This window comes from Protopterus annectens, chromosome 12.part0 (assembly GCF_019279795.1).
Source record: "Protopterus annectens isolate FY-2018-M chromosome 12.part0, PAN1.0, whole genome shotgun sequence".
Lineage (NCBI taxonomy): Eukaryota > Metazoa > Chordata > Ceratodontiformes > Protopteridae > Protopterus > Protopterus annectens.
In genome coordinates, this window is record NC_056746.1 from 1,301,257,504 (window position 1) to 1,301,283,050 (window position 25,547).

Sequence of the window (25,547 nt, forward strand, 5' to 3'; positions counted from 1 at the left end):
ACATGTGCAAGAGCAAGCACCTAGGCTTCCCGGAGGAGTCCATCACAGAAGTGACTGAAGGTGAAGGGTCCCCAGTGTCACCACCTGAAGATCGCATTTGAAGATTTCTTCAATCCTTAAACAGTTGTAGCTGGAAGCCAACAACCTTTTGTCCAAGGAGTCTGTTCCTAGAGACCTTTGGTGCTGGCCTGCCTAGCTCCTGGGTAACCCTGCCCACTGAGCTCAGAGTCCATGCGAGTATGGAAGGATCCTGACACCATGAAACCAGTACCTCAGACCTGACAATTGTCAGCAATGGAGTCCAATTTTGGACAAGGTGGCTGCCATGGTTGTGGCAGCAGCCACTAAGGAACTTGCCAAGGAGAGTCCCACTGTCCATTCCCCCAACAAGGAGTCTTGAGAAATGAATGGGTTTGGGAAGTGTTCATGTCTCTGCAACCATTTCCTTAAGGTCACTGAACTTTTTGGCACATTTCACCAGGTTAGAGACCTAATTGTGGAACTGTCAGACACCTACTCGGATCTTTCCGAAGTATAATTGCTTGCAGGGTAGCAAATTGAGAAGTCTGTTTCCAACACTTCCATGAGGCTTGCTTTGCAGGTAGAAGGCACCTCAAGGGCAGTGAGTTCAGGCTTTTCCATTAGGAGGTACACCTGGATGTGATTTTGCAGAGCTCTTGGTCTTGATCAATGCTCCTTTTGACTGCATCTGGCCCCAAGGTAAGACACATTATCCAAGTGTAAAAAATGGAAAGACCTCTCCCATGGGCGTTCACATCTCAAAGATCCTTTTCCAGGAATCCGAGGTAGGGGGAAAATGTGGTTAGTCTTTCACTTTCCAGGGCGCAAGTGGAGGGTTCCCCAGGGTAGAGGGGGAACTCTAATGGTAGGTCTGCCCCTGCAACAGAGGTGGCCTGCAAAATCAAGAGTCTGGTGATTAATCTTCCAACTCTCCTGAAAGGCATAATTTGCCTTTCTGTGAAGACAATTTGAGGTCAGTTATCCCTGTCCTGGAGAGCCTGGCTAGAATAAGATTTGGGTGCAGAGGATCATTTCCAGAAGCTATATACCATTTCCCTTCCAATTGGGTGGGACATTGGGAATTTTTCTGGAAAGTATAAGTTGCTAGAAAAGCAGTTCCCCACAGACCAGATGGAATAAGATTCTTAGTGAGAGAACTGGGGACTGTACCAGTTTTGGCTCTCAGCAGCTTGAACAATTCTGTTCACACCAAGTTTCAGAAGTCCATTCCTTTGGTAAAGGACTGGATGTGCTTGGTAGTACGTGTCCAGAAAGTTTTTGCTCTTCTGGCTGTGAGCCACTCGACTGTTCAGAGTTCTTCTCCTTGGTCTCACCACAGCACCCAGGCTGTTTACCAGGTGCATGGTAGTAGCAGCTCACTTGAGACTGCAAGGATTCCTGGTTTCCATGTTTAGACTGGCTCACTTCTACCCCAACCAGGCATCAGCTGTTAAATGCAAGAAGCTGGATTCTCCAGACATGCTGTCTTCTGGGGATAATCATAAACTACAAAAACTGACTTCTAGACCCAACTCAGTTTAGAATTCTTGGGAGCACTACTTCAGACAATTAATCCTAGCTTCACTACTCAGTTCAAGATCACAGGTCAAAAAAATCTGTAGTACCAAAATTTCAGCCTGTTTGGACCTTAAAGCTCGATCTATGGCAGCAGCGATAACACTATGGACCAGATTGTACATGAGAATTCAATGCATACTAGCCATGCAATGGTCCAACCCATGTCTGAGACTAATAACCCACAAATGCAAGAGTTGTGGGGGATTCAGATCTGCAAGGCTGCATTTCCCCTCAGCCCAAGGCCATAGTGACAAGACTCTTCCCATTTGGGATGAGGGCACTTTCTGGGGAAAACTGTCCAAGGCACTTGGTCCCCTGAGGAGTCCAACTTGCATATAAATCTAGAGGTTAGTGTTTTTAGCATTGCAGGCCCTTCAGAATGCACGCATGCTGCTTTGCACGCACCAGTGTCAGTTTGGTACATCAAGCCAGGAGGGACTAGATCTTTCCACTTGTCAATGATTGTACATGCTGAGTTTCCTTTGTGTGTAGTCTTGACAAATGATGGACATTTTCTGCCAGTGAGGCCAGCTTTGCTGTGATCTTTCTGCATCTCCCCCTAAACAAATGCGACAGCTACTTTGCCTTAATCCCCCCACAGGGGGAAGCCTTTATGCTGTGCTTCATAATTGGCCCCCTGGTCTACTATATGCCTATCCCACTAATTCCAAAGCTTCTACAGAAGCTGCTATGTTGAAGAGCAAAGTCATCCTTGCACCTTACTTGGCCTTGACAGATTTGGTTCCCCTTCCTTTGCCCTCACTTCCAGAACTTCTGATTCTGGATCAGACTCTAGACAGATCTCTCCTGATGGGAATGATCCAGATATATCAAACCTCGAGCTGATGACCATCTGGCTTCTCAGATTCCATTAATAGCCAGACAACCTACTTTCTCTTTCCTGTCTGATATGTTTATCTTCCCATAAATCAACTCTGCTCCAGTAAATGGAGATAGTTGTACTGGGCAGATTTAAATGCTGACCCCTTTTCAGCTCCCATACAAACTTTGAAGTTTTAGCTGCTTTTAAAGGAGCCATTTCCTAGGCTAGCTCCATTTAAAGCAGTATCAGTTTTTCACATTAGGTTTGAAGGTTCTTCTGTTGCCTCAAGCTCTGTAAAGCCTTTTTGCAAGGCACTCTTAAGGTCTCTCTCTAAAGGCCCTACTCCCCCCATGGGACCTGAATTTGGCACTGCAAGCTAAGTAATCTTTATCTTTCCTGGAAGAGTTTTCTAGTGGCAATTACTTTGGCATGAATTTCAGAGATCCAAGCTTTGTCTTCAAAACCACCATACTCTCAAGGACAGTGTCGCACTGCAAACCAATGTTTCCTTTCTCGATAAGGTAGTATCAGTGTAATAGTCCATTAATTTGACAGTATTTCCTAAATTTGCTAATGAGGGTGAATATATTATCTACATACAACAAAACATCCAGTGTAACATGTAATCTGTACATCAGGAAAACTGAAATTTGTTTCATCTTCAGGAATAAAATTGGGGAAACCAGTTGCCAAAGTAACTTTAGCCGGATGGATTATAAGTTGGGCATCACATTATTGAAGCTAGTACATTCATCTAGAGCAATGGCAACCTGTGTTTCAGTCATGTCCATGGATGACATTTGTGCAGTAGCTACTTCTCATACCTTTGTTACTCATTACAAATTGGATTTGATCTCCAGAGGTAGGGCATTTGGATCAGTGGTGCTCAGGAATCTGAGTCCACCTGGGATTCTGGGTAGCTGGGGACTGTCCCATAGGTTGAGGATAGAATGAAAATCGACATCCGATTAAGTTATGTACTTGCACGTTCCATCTTTGTTCATTTTCATTCTTCCTCCCACCAGCCTCCTACCTTCAAACTCACCTGAAGAGTGAGTGGTTCAAGGTCCAAATGTAGTCTGTTCTATAACTGCAACTATTTCTGCTGTTGGCAAACAAGATTGGAGGTACTTGTGGTTTGTGCATGATGGCTAAGGGATGAGCTAGATTTTTTTGGTTGCCACGAGCTTTTGTAATGGCAGAGTTGTAGCCAAGGGATAGTTTCCAAACCCACAGGTTAAGAATGAAAATGGAGAGCATTATGGCAAGTACATAACTTTCCTAGTCCACAGTTAGGTAGTTTTGATCCCCCTAGGAAAACTGTATTGGGTGTAATACTGCGCAAATCTGGCTCCTGTAGATGGGTGTGACTTGTCAGAATTCTATAGCTAGATAATGTTACTGGACCTTATGGTTGCACATGAAAAAGCTCTAGCAGTTTCATGCTGCATTACACTCTTCTAGATGAAGGTCAACACCTTCACCTTTTTTGCTCTTGTGCAGTAGCTGGTCTAAATGTGTGGAAAGTGGTGTAGCCCTGCACAACCAAGGCTTCCCCATTTTAAATCCTGTCCATTATGACAGACTTGTCCCCCATAGAGGGGGGCCTGTGGAGAGGAGCATACATTTCCCAGCACAAGCCCTGATGTAGTAAACCCTCAAGTTTCTAGTCTGGTTAATCTGACCCACCATTTTTACCTTTACAATTGATGGAGAAAAGATTCTACTGCAGAATCTGTCTTGGGAGGGATTTCAAAAAATTCCTTCATCAGCAGATGTAGAAAACAAGCTGCCTTAGTCCTTGGTGCCCTTTAGTCAGATGGCACCAAAATTATATGAAAATGCCATTTTTGATGTCCAGGGGAACTTTGAAGTTTGGCATGAGCAAATATTCTCAAACTGCACCAGTGGGGGTCTGATTTGATTCCTCCACCAGGGAGCTCAGATGCCCATGAACATGTCATACTCACTCATGTTGCATATCCCATATTCCGTAAGATATGAGCTTCAGTCTGTAATAGAAAGTTCCATTGAAAAGCAAGGCTTATATATTTGTGGTCAGTGTGACGAAGTGCTGTGGGGAAGGGGCTGCTAATGTAGGAGAACTTGACATTTTTGCCTTGCCCAGTCCCAAAAGGTGGCTTTTTGAATCTCTGCAGAGGAAGGAAACTCCATATCACAACCTTGCTGCTTGCAGGATATGAGGGAGAATGGTTGGTGTGAACTTTATCTGGAGATGCATTAGCACTGGCTGTGACTGGTTTCCTCCAGGGAAACTAGAGAGCTGGAAGTTGCTTCAGAATTATATATATTGAATCTTTGGCACAGCAGGTATGGTGTTAGGACTTGTGCAGCTTCATGGAGATTGCCAAACTGGCTGCTGTTTCAGTAGAAGGAGGAGGAAGTTGCAAGTCCCAGTGCATGTCTGGAGAATGCATCAAACATCTGATGGGGCAGTATGTTGGGCAAGGAAGGAGACTGGCTTCTCAAACTATTGTCCCTCCTGACTTTCTCCTGAACTTTTTGGACCTCTAGTATAACTTTGTTCTATAGTGGTCTGCCTTTACCAATTTTAGACCCTCCCATTTGGGCTTGCCTCTTCCAGGAAGCTCATGGAATGTAGATCCATTGTCTGCAGATATCCTGGTGTACCTTGCTGGGATTATTGCTGTAACACATAAATTCCCTGTGACTAAGGGAATAGTTTGTGTATAAGGCTACCTTCCCCAAGTTGAGTCAATTTACTCTATGAATTTTTGTAGCACTGTGCTCTCTGATTTTGGTTACTTTTGTCCCACTTGCTGACTGCAGGAATGTGCCTCAAAGGCTTAAGCTTGATTGTAGTACCAGTTTAGGTCTTGCATTAGGAACCATGAAAGCTGTCTAATCATTAAACTGAAATGTACAAATGCTGTAAAACTAAGCTTGCTGTATTGAATCTAGCTTCTCTGCAGAATGCTTTCATGGAAACTTTTAGCAGAGTATATCTAGTCTAATTCCTGTTGACTACTGTTGCTGACAAATGTGTAGGCAAGAGATCTTTGGCAGCAGTCCCTGGTTTTCGTACAAGACAGATTTTTCCATTTAGCTTGTCTGCAGGTCTGTTTTGTGCAGGCACTTTGTTTATGGAGGAGACTGCCACTTTGGTTAATGACTACTTTCCCTCTTGCTGCTACAAGCAGCTTTAGTGTACTTAAATGTCTTAGAATAGTTTCTCCCAAATTTAAAACTACATATCCGAAGTTTACATTGTCCTTCAACCTGTGGGTACTCTGATTTGAGACCTTTCCAGCATCTGATCTGAGCTCCAAGCTCTTCCTATACCCACAATGCCCCTGTCCTCCCTTCAGATCTCATTTGCCGCATCTACACAAGCATCACGATCTGCTGCTCTTGAGCAGCTATTCTGGAAAAGTGAGTTTGTGTGCTAAAGGTCTATCATCTCCCCTCCACTTTCACTTGTGTGACATTTTCTGCCTTTTTTCGTTGGGTGTGTGCATGTGAGGGTGTTTGGGTCCTTGAGTTTGAGACTCCCAAACCGGGATTAAGCTTTACCCAGCTGATGGCCACACTGTGTGTTTAGGGATTGCTTATCTGGATTCCTCCTGCTCCATCTGCACATGGGTCAATCCCCACTCATTGACAGGAGGAATGAACGTACTTAAAGGCCTTCTCCCCCACCTACCACTGGGACAGACCTTTAGTTCTGCCATCCCTCCACCTTGGCCTTGGACTGTACCTTCTAAGAACAAGGGACTGTGACAAACATAAGCACAGTGAGAAACCTAGGAAGCAGTCCCTGGACTGCTTGTCCAAGTCCCCCAGCCAAAATCAGCTTGGCTGAGAATGGTCTCCCTAGCTCTGTTCCCCTCTTTTCCTTGATCTGCCCTCCCTTCCAGCCTCTGCCAGCCAGTGTCTGTGGCTGCCTTGTCCAGATCCACCTGTAGTTTTTTCCTGAAGCAGAGGTGAACAAGATTCATCCACACCCAGATACAGATGGTGGTCTTGCCTGCCCCCTCCCTCTGGAGCAGGGGGCATTCAGTCCAGCTCCATTCCCATTGTCCCTCCAATCCGAACCCCAGTTTGAGTTCTCTGATCAGGACACTGTCAGAGTTGGTGCTTGGCTATACTTGGTACCTCAATACCAGATGTTACCTTGGGCGGGTTGGATCGGATAGATCCATTCATATCTCGGCGCCATATCTGAGGGGATGGTTTTGGCTGAGTTTTTGGAGCAGAGCCTTCCAATCGCAGTATGTGCGTGGAGGTTTGGCTCTAGCATTCATTACAGAGGGTTGTGGACCACTCTGCTTTCAGTGTGGAGAGGGTTCTGTTGATTGTATAGAGACCCTGACCATCTCTGCCCTGGCTCCCTCTGTTTCTGGTACAGATTCTGCCATCCTGCTACCTCAAGGACAGCTTGCAACCTCTTTGCCGTGGGGAGCTCCTGCATGGGGGTAGCCAAACGTTAGTGTCCTCCCTAGACCACTGAGGTGCCTCCCTAGACCACTGAGGAGATGCCTCAAAAATGCATAAGGAGGCAGACTCTTCACCAGAGTCCCCCTGAGGAGGTCTCTTTTGGAGACATGCTGATCTTTCAGCAAGGGGTGGTCTGTCCAGAAACCCAGCCTGGACGAATGTTTTCCCAGAGGTATTAGGCGTGAGACTCTACATCCTGGGTGTCCTCTCACGGATACATTGGTGGATCGAATTACATCTCTGGCATGGAAGGAGCTGGACATGGAGCCGATCCCCAAATGCCCAGACAAAGTATTGAGTGCTTCAGGACCTACTGGACCAAGGGATCCCCTGTCAATGCCATGGTAGTCGGCTGGCAGGCGTGTTGGCTTTGCCCCTGTCGGCTGGCAGGCGTGTTGGCTTTGCCCCTGTCGGCTGGCAGGCGTGTTGGCTTTGCCCCTGTCGGCTGGCAGGCGTGTTGGCTTTGCCCTGTCGGCTGGCAGGCGTGTTGGCTTTGCCTGTCGGCTGGCAGGCGTGTTGGCTTTGCCCTGTCGGCTGGCAGGCGTGTTGGCTTTGCCCCTGTCGGCTGGCAGGCGTGTTGGCTTTGCCCTGTCGGCTGGCAGGCGTGTTGGCTTTGCCCTGTCGGCTGGCAGGCGTGTTGGCTTTGCCCTGTCGGCTGGCAGGCGTGTTGGCTTTGCCCCTGTCGGCTGGCAGGCGTGTTGGCTTTGCCCCTGTCGGCTGGCAGGCGTGTTGGCTTTGCCCCTGTCGGCTGGCAGGCGTGTTGGCTTTGCCCTGTCGGCTGGCAGGCGTGTTGGCTTTGCCCCTGTCGGCTGGCAGGCGTGTTGGCTTTGCCCCTGTCGGCTGGCAGGCGTGTTGGCTTTGCCCCTGTCGGCTGGCAGGCGTGTTGGCTTTGCCCTGTCGGCTGGCAGGCGTGTTGGCTTTGCCCCTGTCGGCTGGCAGGCGTGTTGGCTTTGCCCCTGTCGGCTGGCAGGCGTGTTGGCTTTGCCCTCGGCTGGCAGGCGTGTTGGCTTTGCCCCTGTCGGCTGGCAGGCGTGTTGGCTTTGCCCTGTCGGCTGGCAGGCGTGTTGGCTTTGCCCCTGTCGGCTGGCTGGCAGGCGTGGCTTTGCCCTGTCGGCTGGCAGGCGTGTTGGCTTTGCCCCTGTCGGCTGGCAGGCGTGTTGGCTTTGCCCTGTCGGCTGGCAGGCGTGTTGGCTTTGCCCTGTCGGCTGGCAGGCGTGTTGGCTTTGCCCTGTCGGCTGGCAGGCGTGTTGGCTTTGCCCCTGTCGGCTGGCAGGCGTGTTGGCTTTGCCCCTGTCGGCTGGCAGGCGTGTTGGCTTTGCCCCTGTCGGCTGGCAGGCGTGTTGGCTTTGCCCCTGTCGGCTGGCAGGCGTGTTGGCTTTGCCCCTGTCGGCTGGCAGGCGTGTTGGCTTTGCCCCTGTCGGCTGGCAGGCGTGTTGGCTTTGCCCAACATAGGACCTTCCCAAAAGTACTTGTGCCTCCCTATCATAAAGGGGTAGGACCTGGATTCCTCCCTGCTTGATGCATCACATTTATGTCTACCCATTTGTGTAGCAGTCTCCACCTGAAGCTAAAGTCCTGTCCAGCACAAGGACTGCTGTCTTCAGGGCATTGATGGGAAGGGTTGATTTGTCAGTGTACCTTGGGCCATCCTTCCCATACCCCTCAGAATTTGCTGCACAATATCAAAACAAAGGCAGAGGACTGGCTTTTGGTGTGACTGTTAAGGGAAATGTTTCACTTTGTTTTGGGTATGTCAGTTTCCCTTGTGCTGTGCTCTACTATTGGGAATTCTGACATAAGGTACTATTTGCTTTTATGGGTTATTTGATCTTTAGATAAGTTGAACAAGGCATCCTCCTTTTTATATTAACTTATTTTTTTAAGCTTGCTACTGCAAGTTGCATTTTGCTCTCAACTCTGTTGGGGCTGCTTGAGAAATTAAGTTTTAAAGTCTGACTTAAAATCTAAAAGGTAGGTAATCATCTCTCTCCAGCTTTTTACAGGGCTTAAATAGTTCACAAACTATTCTAACACTATACTGGATATCGTGAAGGAACTTTAAATGGGTTATTTAAATGCTTTGTTTAAATTTATGCCGTTTTGTAGATAGGATTACAATTAGTGGAAACTTTTTTGCATCTTTACTACAGCCGGATAGACTTTAAAATGTGAAGAGTCCTATTTAGCAGAGAATGTAGATATGGAATAAGGCCGGACTACCAGTAGGGCTGAACTGCAAGTTTAATTTAGCCTTTTCTTGGGCCAGTAGCCCCAGCCTTAATGTTCTGGTAGCTAGTCTCCAGATTTTACTAGCATGAAGCTCTCGTCAGAAAGGGGGGTGGGGGTTCATTTGCAACCAGATTTCCCGTAAACTGGTCTGACAATTTTTTCCCTTCTCCACTTCCCATCAGCCTTGCTGCCTATGTAAAAACCTGGTATTTACTACTTGGCTTAGTGTCATAAGGCCAGTGTTCTATGCACTTAAAATGCTTTTCTTTGAGCATGGCAGTTTGTCTTCTAACAGTGTGGTTTCCTGGTATTTAAACAGCGGAGGTTCAAATTTAATCAAGCTAGTTTTACGAATGGCAGACTTTAGAAATCCAAGTGAGTAGATGCATTTCATTTAGTTCAGAAATGAAACTTTTAAAATTCCCTTTGCTAACTCTCATGCCAGGTGTGCCCACATACACCATCTAGTAAGCAAAAAAGCAGGTAGATTCTTTAGACAAATATACTGCCAGGTCAGACATGGTCAGGATATTTTGGTTCAGTGCCTCAACCCAATCTTGGACCTAACTGAACTCTACCAGTATGCAACAAAGCTCCCCCTTAGTGGTTACAGTGCAAGCAGTTTTGCCTTCTCCACAAGCAGAAGAGTCTTCAGGATGCTTATCAAAATGGACAAAACATCTAAAAATAGACATGGAAACTAGTTTTCCTGTTCAGGGCCATGCCCTTCGGTCTTGCCACAGCCTCCTGGGTTTTCAAAGTACATGGTAGTGGAAGTGGCTTGCCTGAGTCACCAGTTTCCATGTTTAACTGGCTCCTTGCTCCACAACGGTCCCTGGCCAGAGACTACCTGCATCTGTCCTAAGCATTTGAGTTCTGCAGCCAACTCTAGCAATTCAGCTCATAGGATGCCACCTAGAGAACTTCAGGTGTGTATCAATTTCAATCCAAGTAGACCTAGCCACCATACTCTGCTATGGGGGTTTCAAAGTACATGGACATGAGGCAGGCCTTCACATCTGTCCTAGATTAGTCTTGTAGGGCAGGATTTATTACCCTTGGGTGACTTGCGTACAAATGGGACCAGACATGACTAATGTATATTGAGTAGGGAGAAACCAGGTCTTGCCCTTTACACAAAGAAGCAGTGAGTGTGGTAATGGGATGTTTCACCTTGCTTTTTGATAACACATTTCTGGGAAGATACTATCCTGCCAACAGGTCCATTTTGTTGCCTCGGTCCAGCAGTGGCACGTATTCTGACAGTGGGAATATGCTTTTTATTTAAAATGTTAAAAAATCGCAGCAATTGCAGTAACTACTCTGGCCTGATCCTCCCCCAAGAGCAGTCCCCAAGAGATGCTAGTCACAGGGGCCATCCAAGCTCTCAAGTATTCCAACTTCCAAACCCATAGTGATCCTTATAGGTCCAGGCAAATCTGATTTTCCCCCTACTGAAGCAGTCACATTTGGGATGCTCAGCTGTTCCCTCCCAGGAGGGATCTGCTTTCTCACCCTTCTGGTTCACCTCATTGGATCATCTAAACCTTAAATTGACCACCTGGTTTCTCAAGTTAAAATCTGAGACCCTTTTCTCATGATGCAGTACAGGGTCTGTTTTTCAACAGTTCTACCTGTAGAATATACAGTTGGATAGGTTTGACTTGGGGAATTAGACCCTTCTAATGAGTTTTCAGGGATTTTACTCCCCTCACACTTATTTGGGTTCCAGTTTTGACCAAATTGCAGTTGATTGTAATCTCCAACTTCAATTTACTTTCCCTTTAGCTTCACATCAGTTTTGTTGAAGCATTAATCTGGACAGTGAAGGAATCTAGGAAATGTGATCACTTCCCTCTTTGCTAAAGGTGGAGGGAAAACCTGATATGATTTGGGTATGGTCTGTGTATTGCATTGCTCATTTATCCCATTCTGGACAAACCATAAGGGCAGGGGCTTATTCTAACATGGCTGTGGCCACTACCCCAGCCTTTGGAGGGGTGACTTAGTCATTGTGGAAGCAGCCACCTTGCGGTGTACTGTTGCAACTTGGGCCCTCAAATAGTGAAAATTCTGCCCTGACTCCGTTCTCCGCCAACACAAAGCGCCTGCTGCCATCTGTTACTCAAAAAAAAAAAAAAGTTCTCTGAATTTTGTAGTGTGGTGAATCTGAGCAGTGCAGTTAAGCATTCAAAAATATACATGTAGATTCATTTGTGTTGGTCCCCTATCCATGACATTGTGTGGGTACATGTATTGCCCCCTTTCCTTGTCTGCCTCCAGAATAGGCAGGAGGTAATAGGTTTAGGTTTGAGGGCTCCAGTCTTGAGATTTAATCTCCTTGGATTAATTGTACTCAAGCTTATTGACCCTCTTGGGGCAAGTGATCTGAATGTGGTGCTGGTGTCCCTTTTTGCCACCAGTGCCTTTGCACCATAAACAGGTAGGGGACTAGCACTAGTATTCATGCTAGTCTGCAGGCAGGAATCCCCAGAGTCTGGTACTGCAGCAGTGAATCTAATGTAACCTCTGTATCTTGGCTGTACTTTTTGAGAAGCAGTTTGTGTAATGGGACAGCTCATGACAAACCCAAGCTTGCATCATTTACCATGCATAAGGGAGGGCTGAGACTGTATACTGTAGTATGGTGTATTTGAAGGATTGGATTTAGTTTAGTAATTTTAATATCCTGGGAGTAAAAATATAAGTTTCAGCAGTCAAAATGTTGAATCCAAATGACTATGGATTGGTTTGGCAGTCTGTAGCATCTTGCAGTAGATGGTCTACCTGTATTTAGACCTGCAGCAATGCTGTGCTGTGATCAATGTGGAGCCAGCTGTCTGATTAGGACTGTTTGCAGTGTGTGGGGGGTTATGAAAATGTTTGAAAAATGGGGGGGGGGCTGGTAACAGGAGTGTTTGCTTACTTGGATACTGCCTCTGAAGTTTGACTAGTATTTTTGCTCATTTATGGAATGACTTTCCAGAGCTCTAGTCAAGCTGAAGTGTGCAGCCATATGGAAAACCCTCACTTTGACATGAGACAAAAGGAGGATTCATCTTTAAGGGGGGGTTGCATTCCAGGCTACAAAGTGGCTTATTGACTTCTGAAATTAGTTGCAGCTTATGAGCCTGCAGGCAGCTCTGAAAATTAAAGTAACTGGGTAGTGCTGATTTCTGGTTACAACTATTAGCTTTACAGGCTCATGTCCATTCAGCATGTCGAACAGTCCCCCAACTAACTTTACCTCATTCTTCCCCATAACGAGCATTCATTCCCAGGATGTTCATATACAGAGATTTGGCCAGTTGATTTCCAAATTTCTGAATGGCTTTCCTGTTTTGCTTTGATATACAAATCCGGCAACAGCATCTCCCAGTTTTAAGTGGTTATACATTGGCTACTGTGGTGGCTCTCTTGAACTGTATTATGTTGGTTCTGGAAGCAGCTACTTAATCCTGATCACTTTAACCAAACATTACAAAGTTGGACTGTGCCGTAGTCTTCATTTCAGCTGCCATGACTTTGGTCCTTCTCTGGCAGCTTCTTCCTAAGGTTTGGAAAGCATCCCATATTTTATTTGCTAGTGCAGCAGTAAACTGAACATGTAGAGGTTATGTAGTCCAATCTCACCTACATTCTTACCCGTGGGTTCTGAGCTGAATATTGGCTCAGACTGTCAAACTTTTCTAGCTCGGAAGTCTTCTATTGGCTGGGCTAAGAAGGTATCCCACACTGCACTGCTTCATATCCCCAGATCTCATTTGCCACTCGTGTAGCTGACATGGTGTCTCTTGGCTGTGGCTAAGTACCCTTTACTTCTGAGAGAATGTTATAAACAAAAGCTATTTTGATAGCTATTTCTAATTTGGTGTTTTTTTGGGTATAATCTGTAGTGATTGTGTTTTGTAGTATTCCACTAGCTGTTCCAACAGGCTAGGCCCATTTCAGTTAGAGGACCTAGTCCATCCCCTTACTTGTCCCTGTTTGTGCTTGCCATCTAAAATCATTTGAATTAGAGGTTTTAGTGTCTGTCTTCCTTTTTGTGTATCCTAGTTCTGGTCTAAAACAGTTTGAGGTTTTTAGCCCTAGTCACCTTAAGTGTCCCTTCTGAGATGCGTGTGAGCTGTTTGTTGAAAAATCTGTTCCCGTGCTTAGTGTGGTGTTTGTAGTTTTTTCCAGTCAGGCAGTGATTTGCTCGTTGTATTGGTATTTGTGATTATTTTTCAAGATGTCCAAAGATTCCAAGGAGCACAAACCTTCGGGTTTTAAAGTGCTCTGTGTGGTTACAAGATGTCCATCACCAATGGGCATTCGGTACGAGTTTCTGGGAGCAATCCACCTGCAGGAGTCCTGCAGCTTCTGCCATGCTTAGTCCCAGGGTGCTCCAAGAAAGAATAAGTAATTTTGAAACCCTCGTTCGAAGAGGCCATGGATTCTGCTTCCAGTTCAAAATCGAAATTCACAAAATCAAGAGATCTCCGGCTCCTTCAGTCTCCTCGGAGCCACCAGAGAAAGTAATGAAACTAGCTTTTACCTCTGCTCCACTGTCCTCGGGGCTGTAGGGACAGTAGGAAGCATCAGTGTTGATGGAACCAGCGTCTGCTACGATTATATTGGAACCTCTTTGGAGCCGATCGCCCAGTACTAGACCAGTGTCACCTGAGAGGCTATCCCGATCTCCCTCCCTGTCCTCCAAATCCTCCAGGACACTTTCAGATGTGGATGTTTATAGGGTGGTGCAGAAGGCTCCTTCAGTCACTGGTTTTGGCTAAATTGTTCTCTGCTCTGTCCCAGTCTGCACCGGAGCCCGCCCCGATATCTTCGATTAATTCCTCCGAGCGCATCTTTGTCTTCGGAGCCGGAATGCTCCGCTCCATGTGATGTTCTAGGTCGGTTCCGATGGCCCTCTGGGCTTTTCAGTGCAGACATCAGGTCCAATCCTGTCGGCGCTGTCCACGGGGTTCGGGACTTGGATTCTTCAGTCAGGCCCGAGGGGGAGACCTTTCGGTTCCTAGTCTCCCACTTGGTGAACCTAGACTCCTGTTGTGGTTTCTGAGGCTGGCTGGTCCTTGGATTCTGGGGGGGCAGCCTTTGAGGCCATGCAGAGTTAGTTGGCCAGATAGTCGGCCACATCATGCAGGTCTGTCATTCTGTCCCCTACCACTCCAGTCAGGGCCTCTGATCACCACCTATCTGTAGGCAGTGGAGCCCCAAGGCCTAGGGATACCCCACGAGTGGTCCCAAAGTTTCTGAGGGTCCCTCAATTTTTGCCTGAGGAGCCCCTAGAAAGTGCGAGGAAGCACACTCGCAGGAGGAGTCTCACCTCCGATACTGACCTTGAATCGGAGTGGGTCCCCCAAGTCATCTTCTGAGGATGTTTTTCTCAGACATCCTGGAGATATTGAAATGGAGGACTGGCTGTCCAAAGCCCCCTCCGAGGAGGAGTCTCTTCCTGAAGGCCTTTGGTTCTTGGCCCTCTGCCTCCTGGGTTTCTCCCCCACCCTTCGAGCTGGATTTAATTTGTCTGAGGGTGTGGGAGAAAGCTGATTCTGTGGAACCCATACCCAGGAGACCCAGTAAATTTGTCTGCTCCCCTGGGTAAGGAATTTTTGTCCAAAGGGGTCCTTGTGGATGCCATGGTGGTGGTGGCCACCCAGAAGGAATTGGCAGAGACTTCTTCCTCCGTCCATCCTCCTAACAAGGAGTCTAGGACCATGGACCAGTACAGGAAGCATACCCTCTCTTCGGCAACCTTTACCTTACGGCTGCTGAACTACCAGTCTCATTTCTCTCTGCTCCAGAGAGATCTCAAGGAGTTGGGAGATGCTCTCGTGGGTAATGTTCCTGAGGTGGTGGCCCAGACTTAACACCCAGGTGTTTAGCCTCAGTTCCATCGTTTACTCCATGAGGCTTATTTCATATACAGCTGAGGGAGCAAGTAGGGCAGCAAGATCAGAAGTCTCCTTTAGGAGGCAAGCCTGGATGCGCCTTTGTCATTTCGGGGAGGCCTTAGTCTTTCACAGACTCCCCTTTGGTTGTTCGGAACCAAGGTGAAAGACACCCTCACCAGGTGCGAGCAGGAGGGAAAGACTGTCTGCTGTAGGGGTCCGTTTTTCCCTTCCCCCAAGGTCCAGGGGGGTAGGAAGATGTGGTTCGTTTTTCCCTTCCCCAAGGTCCAGGGGGTAGGAAGATGTGGTTCAAAAAATCAGAAGTTTTCCCAGTGCACAAGGTGAGCCCCCTCCAGGGGCAGAGGGGGAGGTTATTCAGGGAGATGCTGCCCTTGAGGCAGAGGGGCCCCTTCAATTCGGGAGACTGCAGTTTCTTTCATGGCTCTCCCTACAGTCGTTCCTGATGGGGTGCCCGACTGCATTTCTGGAGCCAGTCGGGGGTCAAATATTGTTATACCCAGAAGCCTGGCAAAGCATCACCCAGGACCGATGGGTATTGTGAATAATTTCCAGAGGTTATGCCATCCCCTTTTCGTCAGATCCCCCTCCAGTCAGAAAAATCCCGGACGTTCCACACAGTCAAAGGGATCACGCAGCTTCAGAGGTTTCAAAGCTGCTAGAAAACGCTGTCCAGCATGTCCCCTCAGACCAGATCGGATTAGGGACTTTAGATTCTTTTTGGCACCGAAAAGAACAGGGGACCTGAGACCCATATTAGATCTCAGCCAACTGAACTACTATGTACAAAAGTCAAAGTTCCATATGGTCACACTACAGTCAATTCTCCCATTGTTGGGAAAAGTATGGATGTGCTCCAACCTCAAGGATGCTTACTACCATATCAAAATGGACAGGGCATCCAGGAGTCTCCTACGCTTCCGGCTGGGAGCCAGTCATTTTCAGTTTTGGGCCCTGCCCTTTGGTCTCACCACAGCCCCCAGGGTGTTCAAGTGTATGGCGGTGACAGCTCACTTGAGACGTCAAGGATTCAAAGTGTTTCCATATCTAGACTGGCTCCTCACTGCCCCCACCAGGCATCTACTAATCCAAACCAGGGACGCTACCATCACTCAGCAGTTGGGCATAACACTGAACTGGGAAAAATCTGCCTTGTTGCCCTTACAGCATGTCATTTTTATAGGTGCAGAGCTAGACACCGTTCAAATGTGAGCCTTTCTACTGCAGGAAAGAATCCGTCTTGCAGCAACAGGTGCATGCCCTGCTCCCTCTGAGAAGCAAAAGCAAGATGGGTTCTCAACTCCTGGGGACTATGGCAGCAACAATTTAGTCCCTCTAGCAAGATTGCACATGAGGCTCCTTCAATGGCTCATCTTTGCTCAGTGGTCTCTCCAGAGACTTCCATTTTCCTCACCCTATTTTGCTCACTGACAGAAGCAAACAGGATCTCAGTTGGTGGCTTTGCACCAACAATCTGGACATGGGAAAACCCTTCGTTCCACCAGCCCCAGTTGCCACTGACCACAGACTCCCAGATGGGGTGGGGGGCATAATCTCTGCAGGACAGTCCAAGGCACGTGGCAGGATCACGAGATACATCTGCATATCAACGTCCTAGAGATGAGCGGTGCTGCTTGCGTTGCAGGCACTTCAGAGCTTTCTACCCCTTGGGACTATTGCAGTACACTGACAAATGTCAGTGGTGTGGTATCTGAACAAGCAGGGAGGAACCAGATCATACCCCCTGTACAGAGGCCATGCAAGTGTGGCAGTGGGCAGTATCTTCCCAATGGTTTCTAATGGCAACGCACATTCCGGGGAAGTCCAACGTGATGGCAGACAGGCTAAACAGAGCTATTCTGATGCCTTGAGTGGTCCCTGAAACGTCTAGTTGCAGAACGAATCTTCAGCAGATGGGATCAGCCTTGCTGCCACCATTTTGCCAGCCCCCTCAATGCCAAATGCAGCAGCTACTTCACGCTGACCCCCCCCAGGGGGAGTCACCCAGGGATGCTCTAGTCCATGATTGGCCCTCCAGTCTGCATTACATTTTCCCTCAAGTTTCCCTTGCTATAAAAAGTGATTCAGAAAGTGCAATCCTTGGTAAGCAGAATGATTCTGATTGCTCCACACTGGCCTCATCAAGTTTGGTTCCCCTTTCTCCATCCCTACATTGTGGGCACCTTGGACTCTGGACCCACAACCAGACTTGCTGACATGTCAGGACAGTTCCACCACTCTGCGGACCCTCTAGTCGACAGCCTGGCTACTCTACTTCCGTCGTTAGGCTTAATCACTTTTCACCTGAGGTAGTTCATATTTTATCTTCCTCTCAAGCCCTATCCTAGGAAGATTTATTCCAGCAAATGGAAGAGGTTTTCTATTTGGGCGCATACCCAAGGAATTGACCCTTACACGGCTCCAACTGCTTCAGTCTTAGAGTTTGCTTTTCCAGCAGGGCGCTGCGTCTGCTACCATTAAAGTTCAATTGGCAGCAATTTCTAGTTTTCATGTTGCTAATGAGCCTAGTCTGGTGGCTCACAGACTCTGTAAAGCTTTCCTGAAGGGCACTCTGTTACTGTTCTCCTGTCTCGGAACCGATCATGCTCTGGGATCTAAATTTTGTTCTGCAAGCCCTTACTTCACCCTTTGAGCCTGTAGCTACCTGTGACTTAAAATTCTTAACCTGGAAAACTGCCTTTTTAATAGCTATCACATCAGCCAGACTAGTTTCAGAAATCCAAGCTCTTTCTATCAAACCTCCACACTTGATATTTCATAAGGACAGGGTTTCTCTTGGACCAAACACCACTATTCTTCCTAAAGTGGTGTACATATCTAATCTTAATCTATTGAGTTGCCAGTGTTTTTTCCCAATTTTTCAAACCAGGCAGACATCCAATTCCATCAATTGGATGTATACATACAGTTGCGTTTCTGTCTGCATAGAACCAAAGATCCCTGAAAATCTGATCAGCTGTCTCCTTTTCGGAAAACAGAATTGGGTCACCTGTCTCCAAAATCACCCTATCCAGATGGATACCAAATTGCATCTCTTTATTCCTCGGGAGGTGAAGACAGTTTCCAGTCAAGGTTCACTCTACTCGGGCTGTATCTACATCTACAGCCTATCAGGCCAGATTGTCTATGGGTGATATTTGTGCTGCAGCTACCTGGGCAGCTTTGTTACCCATTACAAGCTGGACGTGGTATCTAGGGGCAGGTTTTCCTTTTTTTCCTTTGGTTCCACAGTACTCCGGAGTATCTTCCTGAGCCTCCCAGGATGTAGGTGCTGGACGCTGTCCCACAGGTAATGTAGGCAAGACTGGACTACATAACATCAAGAAGTTATGTACTCACCATAACGTTAGATGTATGTAGTCCATCTCTCCTCACATTTTCTTATCTTCCCACCTTCCCCCTTCCTGGAGGATCGGGAGGTTAGGTCTGGTTTTTAGAGCTCCTTCACTTTTAATTTATTCCTCTTACTTTGATGTTATGCATGGGGTAAGAGTGTGGTGTTCGCAGCAAACTAGATCTGGGGATATGGAGTAGTGCAGCATGGGATACCTTCTTAGCCCAGCCAATAGACTTAGAGCTAGAAAAGTTTGGCAGAGTCTGAGCTGATATTCTGCTCTGAACCCGCGGATAAGAATGAGGCGAGATGGACTACATCACACATTATGATGAGTACATAACTTGTTTTACTTGCCATAAAAGGTGTTTGAATAGATAACTTCCAGTATTAGCACCCCACCTCCCCTGGCCTAGGTGGGAGTATCCTGTCTAGCTCTTCTGATGTAGAGCTTTTGGTTTTAGCCTCCATTTTGGGCACCAGAACTCTTCTTGGTGACCATACATCCTCATTATACTAGATACCTGTGCTTGGGGTAGATATAAAATGTCTGAGGAAGCCTGAAGCTTTGCATATGGACATAGGGTGTCTGTCAGCTTGTATGCCATATTGTAATGGCTACAACCATCTGTTGTAATGGTTTACAGTAAATTGCACACCTGTACTTACTGCCTGAAACCTTAGTTTGAGGCACTCTTCTGAACCACCAGGGAGTGATTAGGGTTGGTGTGAATCTGGAGGAAGTTGAAAGTGTACAGAACTTTCCATGGGTTGGAAAATGTATTCATACTACCTGCTGTACAGTAAAAAGGTTAAGTGCAGTAAAACATAGGTCAGTAGTAAATGGCATTTGAGTTTAATTCTCTTGTAGTGCCATTTATGACCGGTGATAGCATACATGTGTGAATGAGGGACGTGTACATACATTCAGCATTTAAGCTGTCAAAGGCTTAACTTTGCTTTCCCTAAATCCTAGATTAGGAATGGTTTCTACCATATGCTGTTCCGTACAACACTGAAGTTAACAGTATTACCTCTGCCAGAAGGTCTACTGTTAAGGTAAGCGTGAACTCTCTGTTAAAATCTCCAGGTAAATGCTCCCTTTGGGAATGTGAGGGCTTGCCTCTGCAGAAAATTCAGTACCAGTCTTTGCTTTCAGATGGCTTTAGTGAAATTCCATGGATCCCCAATAAGCTACTGTGGATCAGGTTCCTGTAGCATTGGTAAGATATGTATGCTTTCAAAGGGTGGGTGATTAACTTCATGGCCTTCATAGGCTAAGCATATTGCCTACACTTAAAACAAGTTAAGCTGTGTAGCCATTATGTCCAACTTCCCAAACAGTTTAGTTATTTAGAGGTACTCTAAAACATGAAGATAACCTAAGGCAATGCCTTGTTCTTTCAAGAGGTTTTAAGCACCACTTTTTCATACTTAACTTTCTGGACCTGTACTCCTGAATAGAGGAATACAAAAATTCTGATAGTGCATGAAAGTTGGTCTTGCATGATATGGTATGCAAAGTGCATTGTGCTGTAGTGTTTGTAGGTGCAAAACTACCATGCACGTACTAAAGTGCTCATCTTAGGATGTGAATCTCTATCTCTGCAGGTTCTGGTTTCCCATCTCTACGTCCTTTGCCTCCAAGGAGGAGTCCCATGGTAGAACAAGCTGTACAAACTGGACCTGTGGAGAGCCCAGTTCAGAAAAGTGCACCGCAAGTGAAAACTACAAATGTGATAGTACAGCGACCAGAGCAGCAGCCACAACCAGTTCCACAGCCACTTCCCCAGAGAAGCACTTCTATTTCATTAAGTACTTCTATTTTCTTTTTACTTAAAGTTGTACATTCATTCTTTTGAAAATCTCAAATGTAACTTAAGTTGGTTTAAGTGCCAGTGTGTCAGTTTACATTGATTAGTATGTTAAACAGATATGTAAATGTATATCTTGAAGGTAGTATCAACTTGTTTGGCTGGATTTAACTTTTTATAAGACTGCAGAATTTTTCTTCACACCAAGGCATTTATGAAAGTTTGCATCTGTATTTACTGAGCAAACACTGGGAAAATCCACTTTTTCCAATTTGATTATGGGGTTTAAGTGAGGGAGTATGACCTGTTGCCCACAAAGATTGTGGTTTTCAATGACAATACTCAGTGTCCCAAGAAGCTGTGTTTAATCTTATTGAGTTAGTTTCTTGGCACCACAACTAGAATCATTCAACAGCAGCTGCCAAAGTCAGTGGCTTGAGCTTTCTTGCATCTGTAACTATTTCTGTACCCATGGATAATGCAGCATGTTTGATGGTAGTTCACTATAGCAGTACTGATGTAATTCCTGCCTGAATGCTGACTGCCACAATTTGGGGGTCCTGGGGAGCTCCTTCCCACAATGTCCTGATGGTGTTTGCAGATACCCCCTTTTCCACCATCTTCCAGCAGGCACTGTGATTAGTTTGGGACTGTCAGGTTGCCCTATACTCCCAGGGTATTTAACTCTGAAGACTGAATCATTCATATTGTAAATGACTTGTATTGTAGAAGTCTAATTCCAGGGTAAATGACTGGTGCAGGAAACAATTGCTGCATAGAGATTTAGTAGCTTTTTTGCCAATTTTTGAAGTATAGTATGTCTGTTATCCTATCCACAATGCAGCCCTTTAAAACGAATTAAGTACAGATTGAAGTCTTCTGAAATTCCTTCACTGCAGGTGAACCCTGCTGGTTCTTGACTAGTCTGTCCTTTAGACAAGTCTCAAAGGAATTTCAGTGGACTGATCACCTAATCGTCTTGGGCTGCAAGACTGGGATGCCATTTGGTATATCTTAGCTATGGATTCTGACCTCCTGGAGGCTATCAGTGTAGCACATTCTCATACAAAAGTCGAAGGTTATCTGTAATGCTCTTGGGCTTTGTAGTTTGCAGATTCAGTGCTGGGGAAAGGACGTATTGTGCAGGAGCCTGGCTCAAGATCTTGGATGCATCCAAGGCAAAGCCACACAAAGGCTAAGCTGTTGGCTAGCTTACCTCTGCCCCATCACATGTTCTCACTCCATCTCCAAGCTGGTTAAAGATTTCATTCATTTTTTAATGAAGTCTATAGAGCCAACTTGTGATGAACTGAGGTTCTCATGAAAAATGGAGTGCACTCTAAAATTCAGGGTTAAGAACCAAGATGTGGACCCAGTCTCTGGATTCTGACTGCTTGATTTTTCTCCACCTGGGGCTAATTATTTGGAGAGATCCTTTACAGGATGGAAGTTTTTAAAGAAGCAAAAGTTGAGATTGTTCTTTATCCCATAAATCTATATCCAATGTTAGACAACCATACATAGCCTTGGTGTTGACAGGCACTCAATGTCATGCAGTTTAAGGTTGTAAGGCAGCTGTTGTAGGATCTGGGTAGACTCATTTCCATTCAAGAGCACATGAAACAAGGTCTAAGATTTTTAGATCTTGTTTGGACCCCATCTGGCTTGCTTGTGGGGCCAGGGTGTGAAGTGCAAGACTGCATCAGCTGTAAGATTTTTGCTTCCTCCAATCAGTCCAAAGTGCACATCTCTGAAGATGAGACTGCTACAGAGAAGTTGGTAAGTTGCCCTCCCTACTAAGCCCTGCCACAACCCACTTATTACCCTACCCTTGTGCTCCCTCACAGAATGGACAGTCTGGTCTGGGATGGCCATCCCTCAGTGTATTCTAAAAAAAATTAAAGCTATGGCTTTAGTGAAGACTAGACGTTCTTCCAGTCTACAAAGATTAGTAGCAACCTCTAATTTGAAGTCCTCCAAGAAAACTGAGTTGCATCAAGCTGTTGGGCCCAAGAAAAGGAACCTAGAAACCCATTAGACCTCAGAGTAGATGAGTGCAAATGTTCAAAATGCTGTTCTGCTGCTCTTGCTGCTCTCCTGAGGATTACATTGTAACCCAATATCTAGACGCCTGCCTTCACATTTCCTTAGCAAAAGTGGACATGTGGAAGAGGTTACAATTACTAATTCACCTACTGCCCTTTGGTTTGTGCCCTATATCTGAGGGATTTAGAATGCTTTGTTATAGTAACTGTCTTGGAGGGCAATGGGCATCTACTTTTCAGTTGGTCAGGACAAGTTGTCAATTGGTCTAATCCTTGGAAGAAATCTAGAAGGCTCTGCAACCAGTTTAAAAGGTTGAGGGCTGGTAGTTCAGTCATCTCTGTTAACATCAAGTAAAGTTGCACTTTAGGGAACCCTGCTGTGGAGAACAGGGCAGTCCTTCCAGCGAACATTTTAGTCTGATTTCGTCAAATCTGGGATGGCTTCCTGTATATTGCTGGGTGCCCTAGAATAACTTCCCATCTCAATCTCCATTTGAGAAATGGGTATACCTTGGTGCCCCATCTTGCTGTCAACCTATAAAGTTCCCATGTTTAACTGGGGGGGGGCTTTCCAAAGAATGAAACCAAGCTTGAAGACTGTATGGATTTGGAAATGGGGGGGGGGGGCAAGTGGGTGACTTGAGAGCAAGTATTTTGAGGTGGGACATTCAGAGAAGGACTCTTCTGCAAAAAGATGAGCACTTGTAACATCCTTCGAACATGGTCGGTAAAAGGGGCTTTTCCAAAGGCAAGGCAGATACTACCACAGTGGTACATCAAACAAGTACTACTTCATATCATAAGACACATCCAGGTGTTGGGGTAGCCCAGCAGTGAAGTTTTCACTTGTGGCACAATACATCACTTTACCAGAAAATATTTTGGCAGATCTGTGGAGCCAAAAATGGGTGGGCCTCAACTGTGTTAAAGGGGGACATTTGGACACTGCACAGTTTGGGTTTGCCAGTAGCAGACTTGCTTCTCTAGGCAAGGCAGTTAAGCAGATGCAACCGAGGGTCTTGAAGGTCTTTCTGTATAGGTACTTAAGAGGTTACTAGACTGACTGCCCTAGAGCCCTTAAACTTAGCCATGTTATACCCGTTGCCCCAAATGACCTGGAATAGATGGGCATTAGAGCAAGTCTAAAGTTGGCACAGATCCCTGTCAAGGGATGTGGATGCCACCCTTGGGGTGAATTTGCAGTCTCCCATCCAGTTGTCCATATGCTTGAATATCCTGTGAGCTCTGTTTAACATTACTTGGGAGTTTTTTTTCCAAAGGAGTGGCAATCTCTGGGAGATGCACTCTCCAGCATGTTCTGTTCTCAAGGCTAGTATTAAATCCTTGGCGCGAGTAACTCTTGCCCATCACAAATCAAATGGGGCACTTCCATTAGGGCGGGGTCCAAACCTGCCTTATAGGCTAGGCACAAGTGTCATCTCGGCAGCCTATAAGAATACAATGACAGGACTTCGGTCTGTCCACATGAGACATGGTTTGGAGGACCTGTCCTTGGTAGAAACTTTTTTGTGGTCTCCAGCTGCTGCAGGTGTCTCTAGGTACGTGCAAAAGGGGGTGTTGTACTTAGTGGTCTAATGAGATCTGAAGTAGGCACTTTGTCAGCAACCTTTAGGATACGGATCCGAGCCGGCAACTTCTACCACAGCATAGATCTGAGCTCCTAGCTCCTCCCTTTACCCATAATCCCCTGCCAGCCCTGACTGACCTCAGATCTAGTTTGCCGCGCTTCACGCTACAAGCTGGATTTTCAAGCTCCTGCTACTTGGTGAAGATTTGTGAGATTTTCTTTTTACTCCTTTTCTTGAGTGAGAGCGAGTGTTTAGGTATCCTTAGCCCTATATATCTCTAACTTAGTGTTTATTTTTCCTCCCTGCCCTCGCTGGTAGTGTTTGTGGTGCGTGTAGGGGCCTAGTGTGTTTTCTGTGCTACTATGTCTGAGGCCCCTAAAGCCATCTTTTCAAAGTGCACAGTGTGGCCATAAGCTTTCACCGGCGGATAACCACACCCGGTGCGTTAGGTGCCTTGGGGTTGATCACCTCTCCTCGGGATGCGCGATTTGTGCAGCGTTCAACCCCAGGGCACATGAGGACCGGAGGTCGAAGCTGATTCTGGTGGGCCTTTTGCCCCTGGATTTGGCTCCAGCCTCTGGTGCTTCTGTGGCTGCTACCCAGCCCTCAGTGGCAGCCACCCCTGCCTTTCTCCCTCCGGTCGGGACTCAACCTCCTGCTTTGGCTCCAGAGGAGAGGGAGGCCGGGAAAGCCAAACTGAAAAGCACCATAAGCGGCGGGCCGAGGACTCCTTCTCGGCCCCACCCGCCAAACTGGCTTCTCCCTCCAGAGCTTCTGGATCTCCTCTGCTCTGGTCCCCTTGTTTCTCATCAGGACCCGGGGAGGAGGGGACTGGTCCCATCAAGGTCATTGAGGCGGCACTCTAGGTCTGCCTCGGTGGCCTCTTCGAGGTCCACTTTTAGCATGTCAGATGCAGACATGGACCGGATGATTACGAGGTTCATCCAGGCCGAGCTGCAGATGGGAGTGCTCTTGCCTCCCCCCATCTGGGGGCGGGGGGGGAGCTCAACCCCATTTTTTGCTCCAATCACTCCTTCTCCGACCTGCTTTCCGGGTTCGGAGCATTCAGAGCAGAGCTACGTTGGATCCGGGGGTGGGTTGGAGCAGATAGTACTGGTTACTTTGGCTCAGACTGCTCCCTCAAGCTTGTCTGATATGACCTCTTGGAGCTGTGGACTGAGCTTCGGATCAGAGGGATTCTGTGTGACTTTGGCTCTGTCCCGGTCGGAGCACACGGGTCCTTCGGATCTGAGGGTCTCTGCCCCGGATCTGATCCCTGCTTCGGATCCGAGTGGAAGTAGACTCTCCAATCCTATTGAGTGGCTCCCCCTCTGCTTACCCTGTGGTGGAGGGGGCACTGAGTGCATCCGGGCCTCCGGTCCTGGCTTTGGCTCCCCCCTCCACTCCCTCAGCTGGTTCAGGCTCCCATCACCCGGCCTTCGGGGCAGCCTGCTTCAGCGCCTCTGTGTTCCTTTGGAACGTGACGTTGCTGGTGAGACTTCCTTGGACAGCCCCCCGAGGAGGTTCCTCACAAGGCTAAGTGGAAGAGGAGGCACGTGGACTTAGATGAAGGGGAAGGTTCCCCAAAGTCACCCCCCGAGGATGTCTCCTTTGGAGACATCATGGAAATGCTCAGGATTAGGGGAGGGTGGTCTGCCACCAAAGCTTCCTCCGATGAGTCCATATTCCTAGAGGCGTTCGAAGC

General features: G+C 47.0%; 1 protein-coding gene across 1 annotated transcript in view; it reads left to right on the forward strand.

Moving 5' to 3' along the window:
- LSM14B (LSM family member 14B) overlaps positions 1 to 25,547 on the forward strand; it is a gene marked incomplete in the record, with an annotated part of 815,052 nt that overhangs the window by 253,067 nt on the left and 536,438 nt on the right. The window contains 1 exon segment of the mRNA XM_044090355.1: positions 20,006 to 20,209. Within this exon segment, the coding sequence (XP_043946290.1) occupies positions 20,006 to 20,209 (204 nt within the window).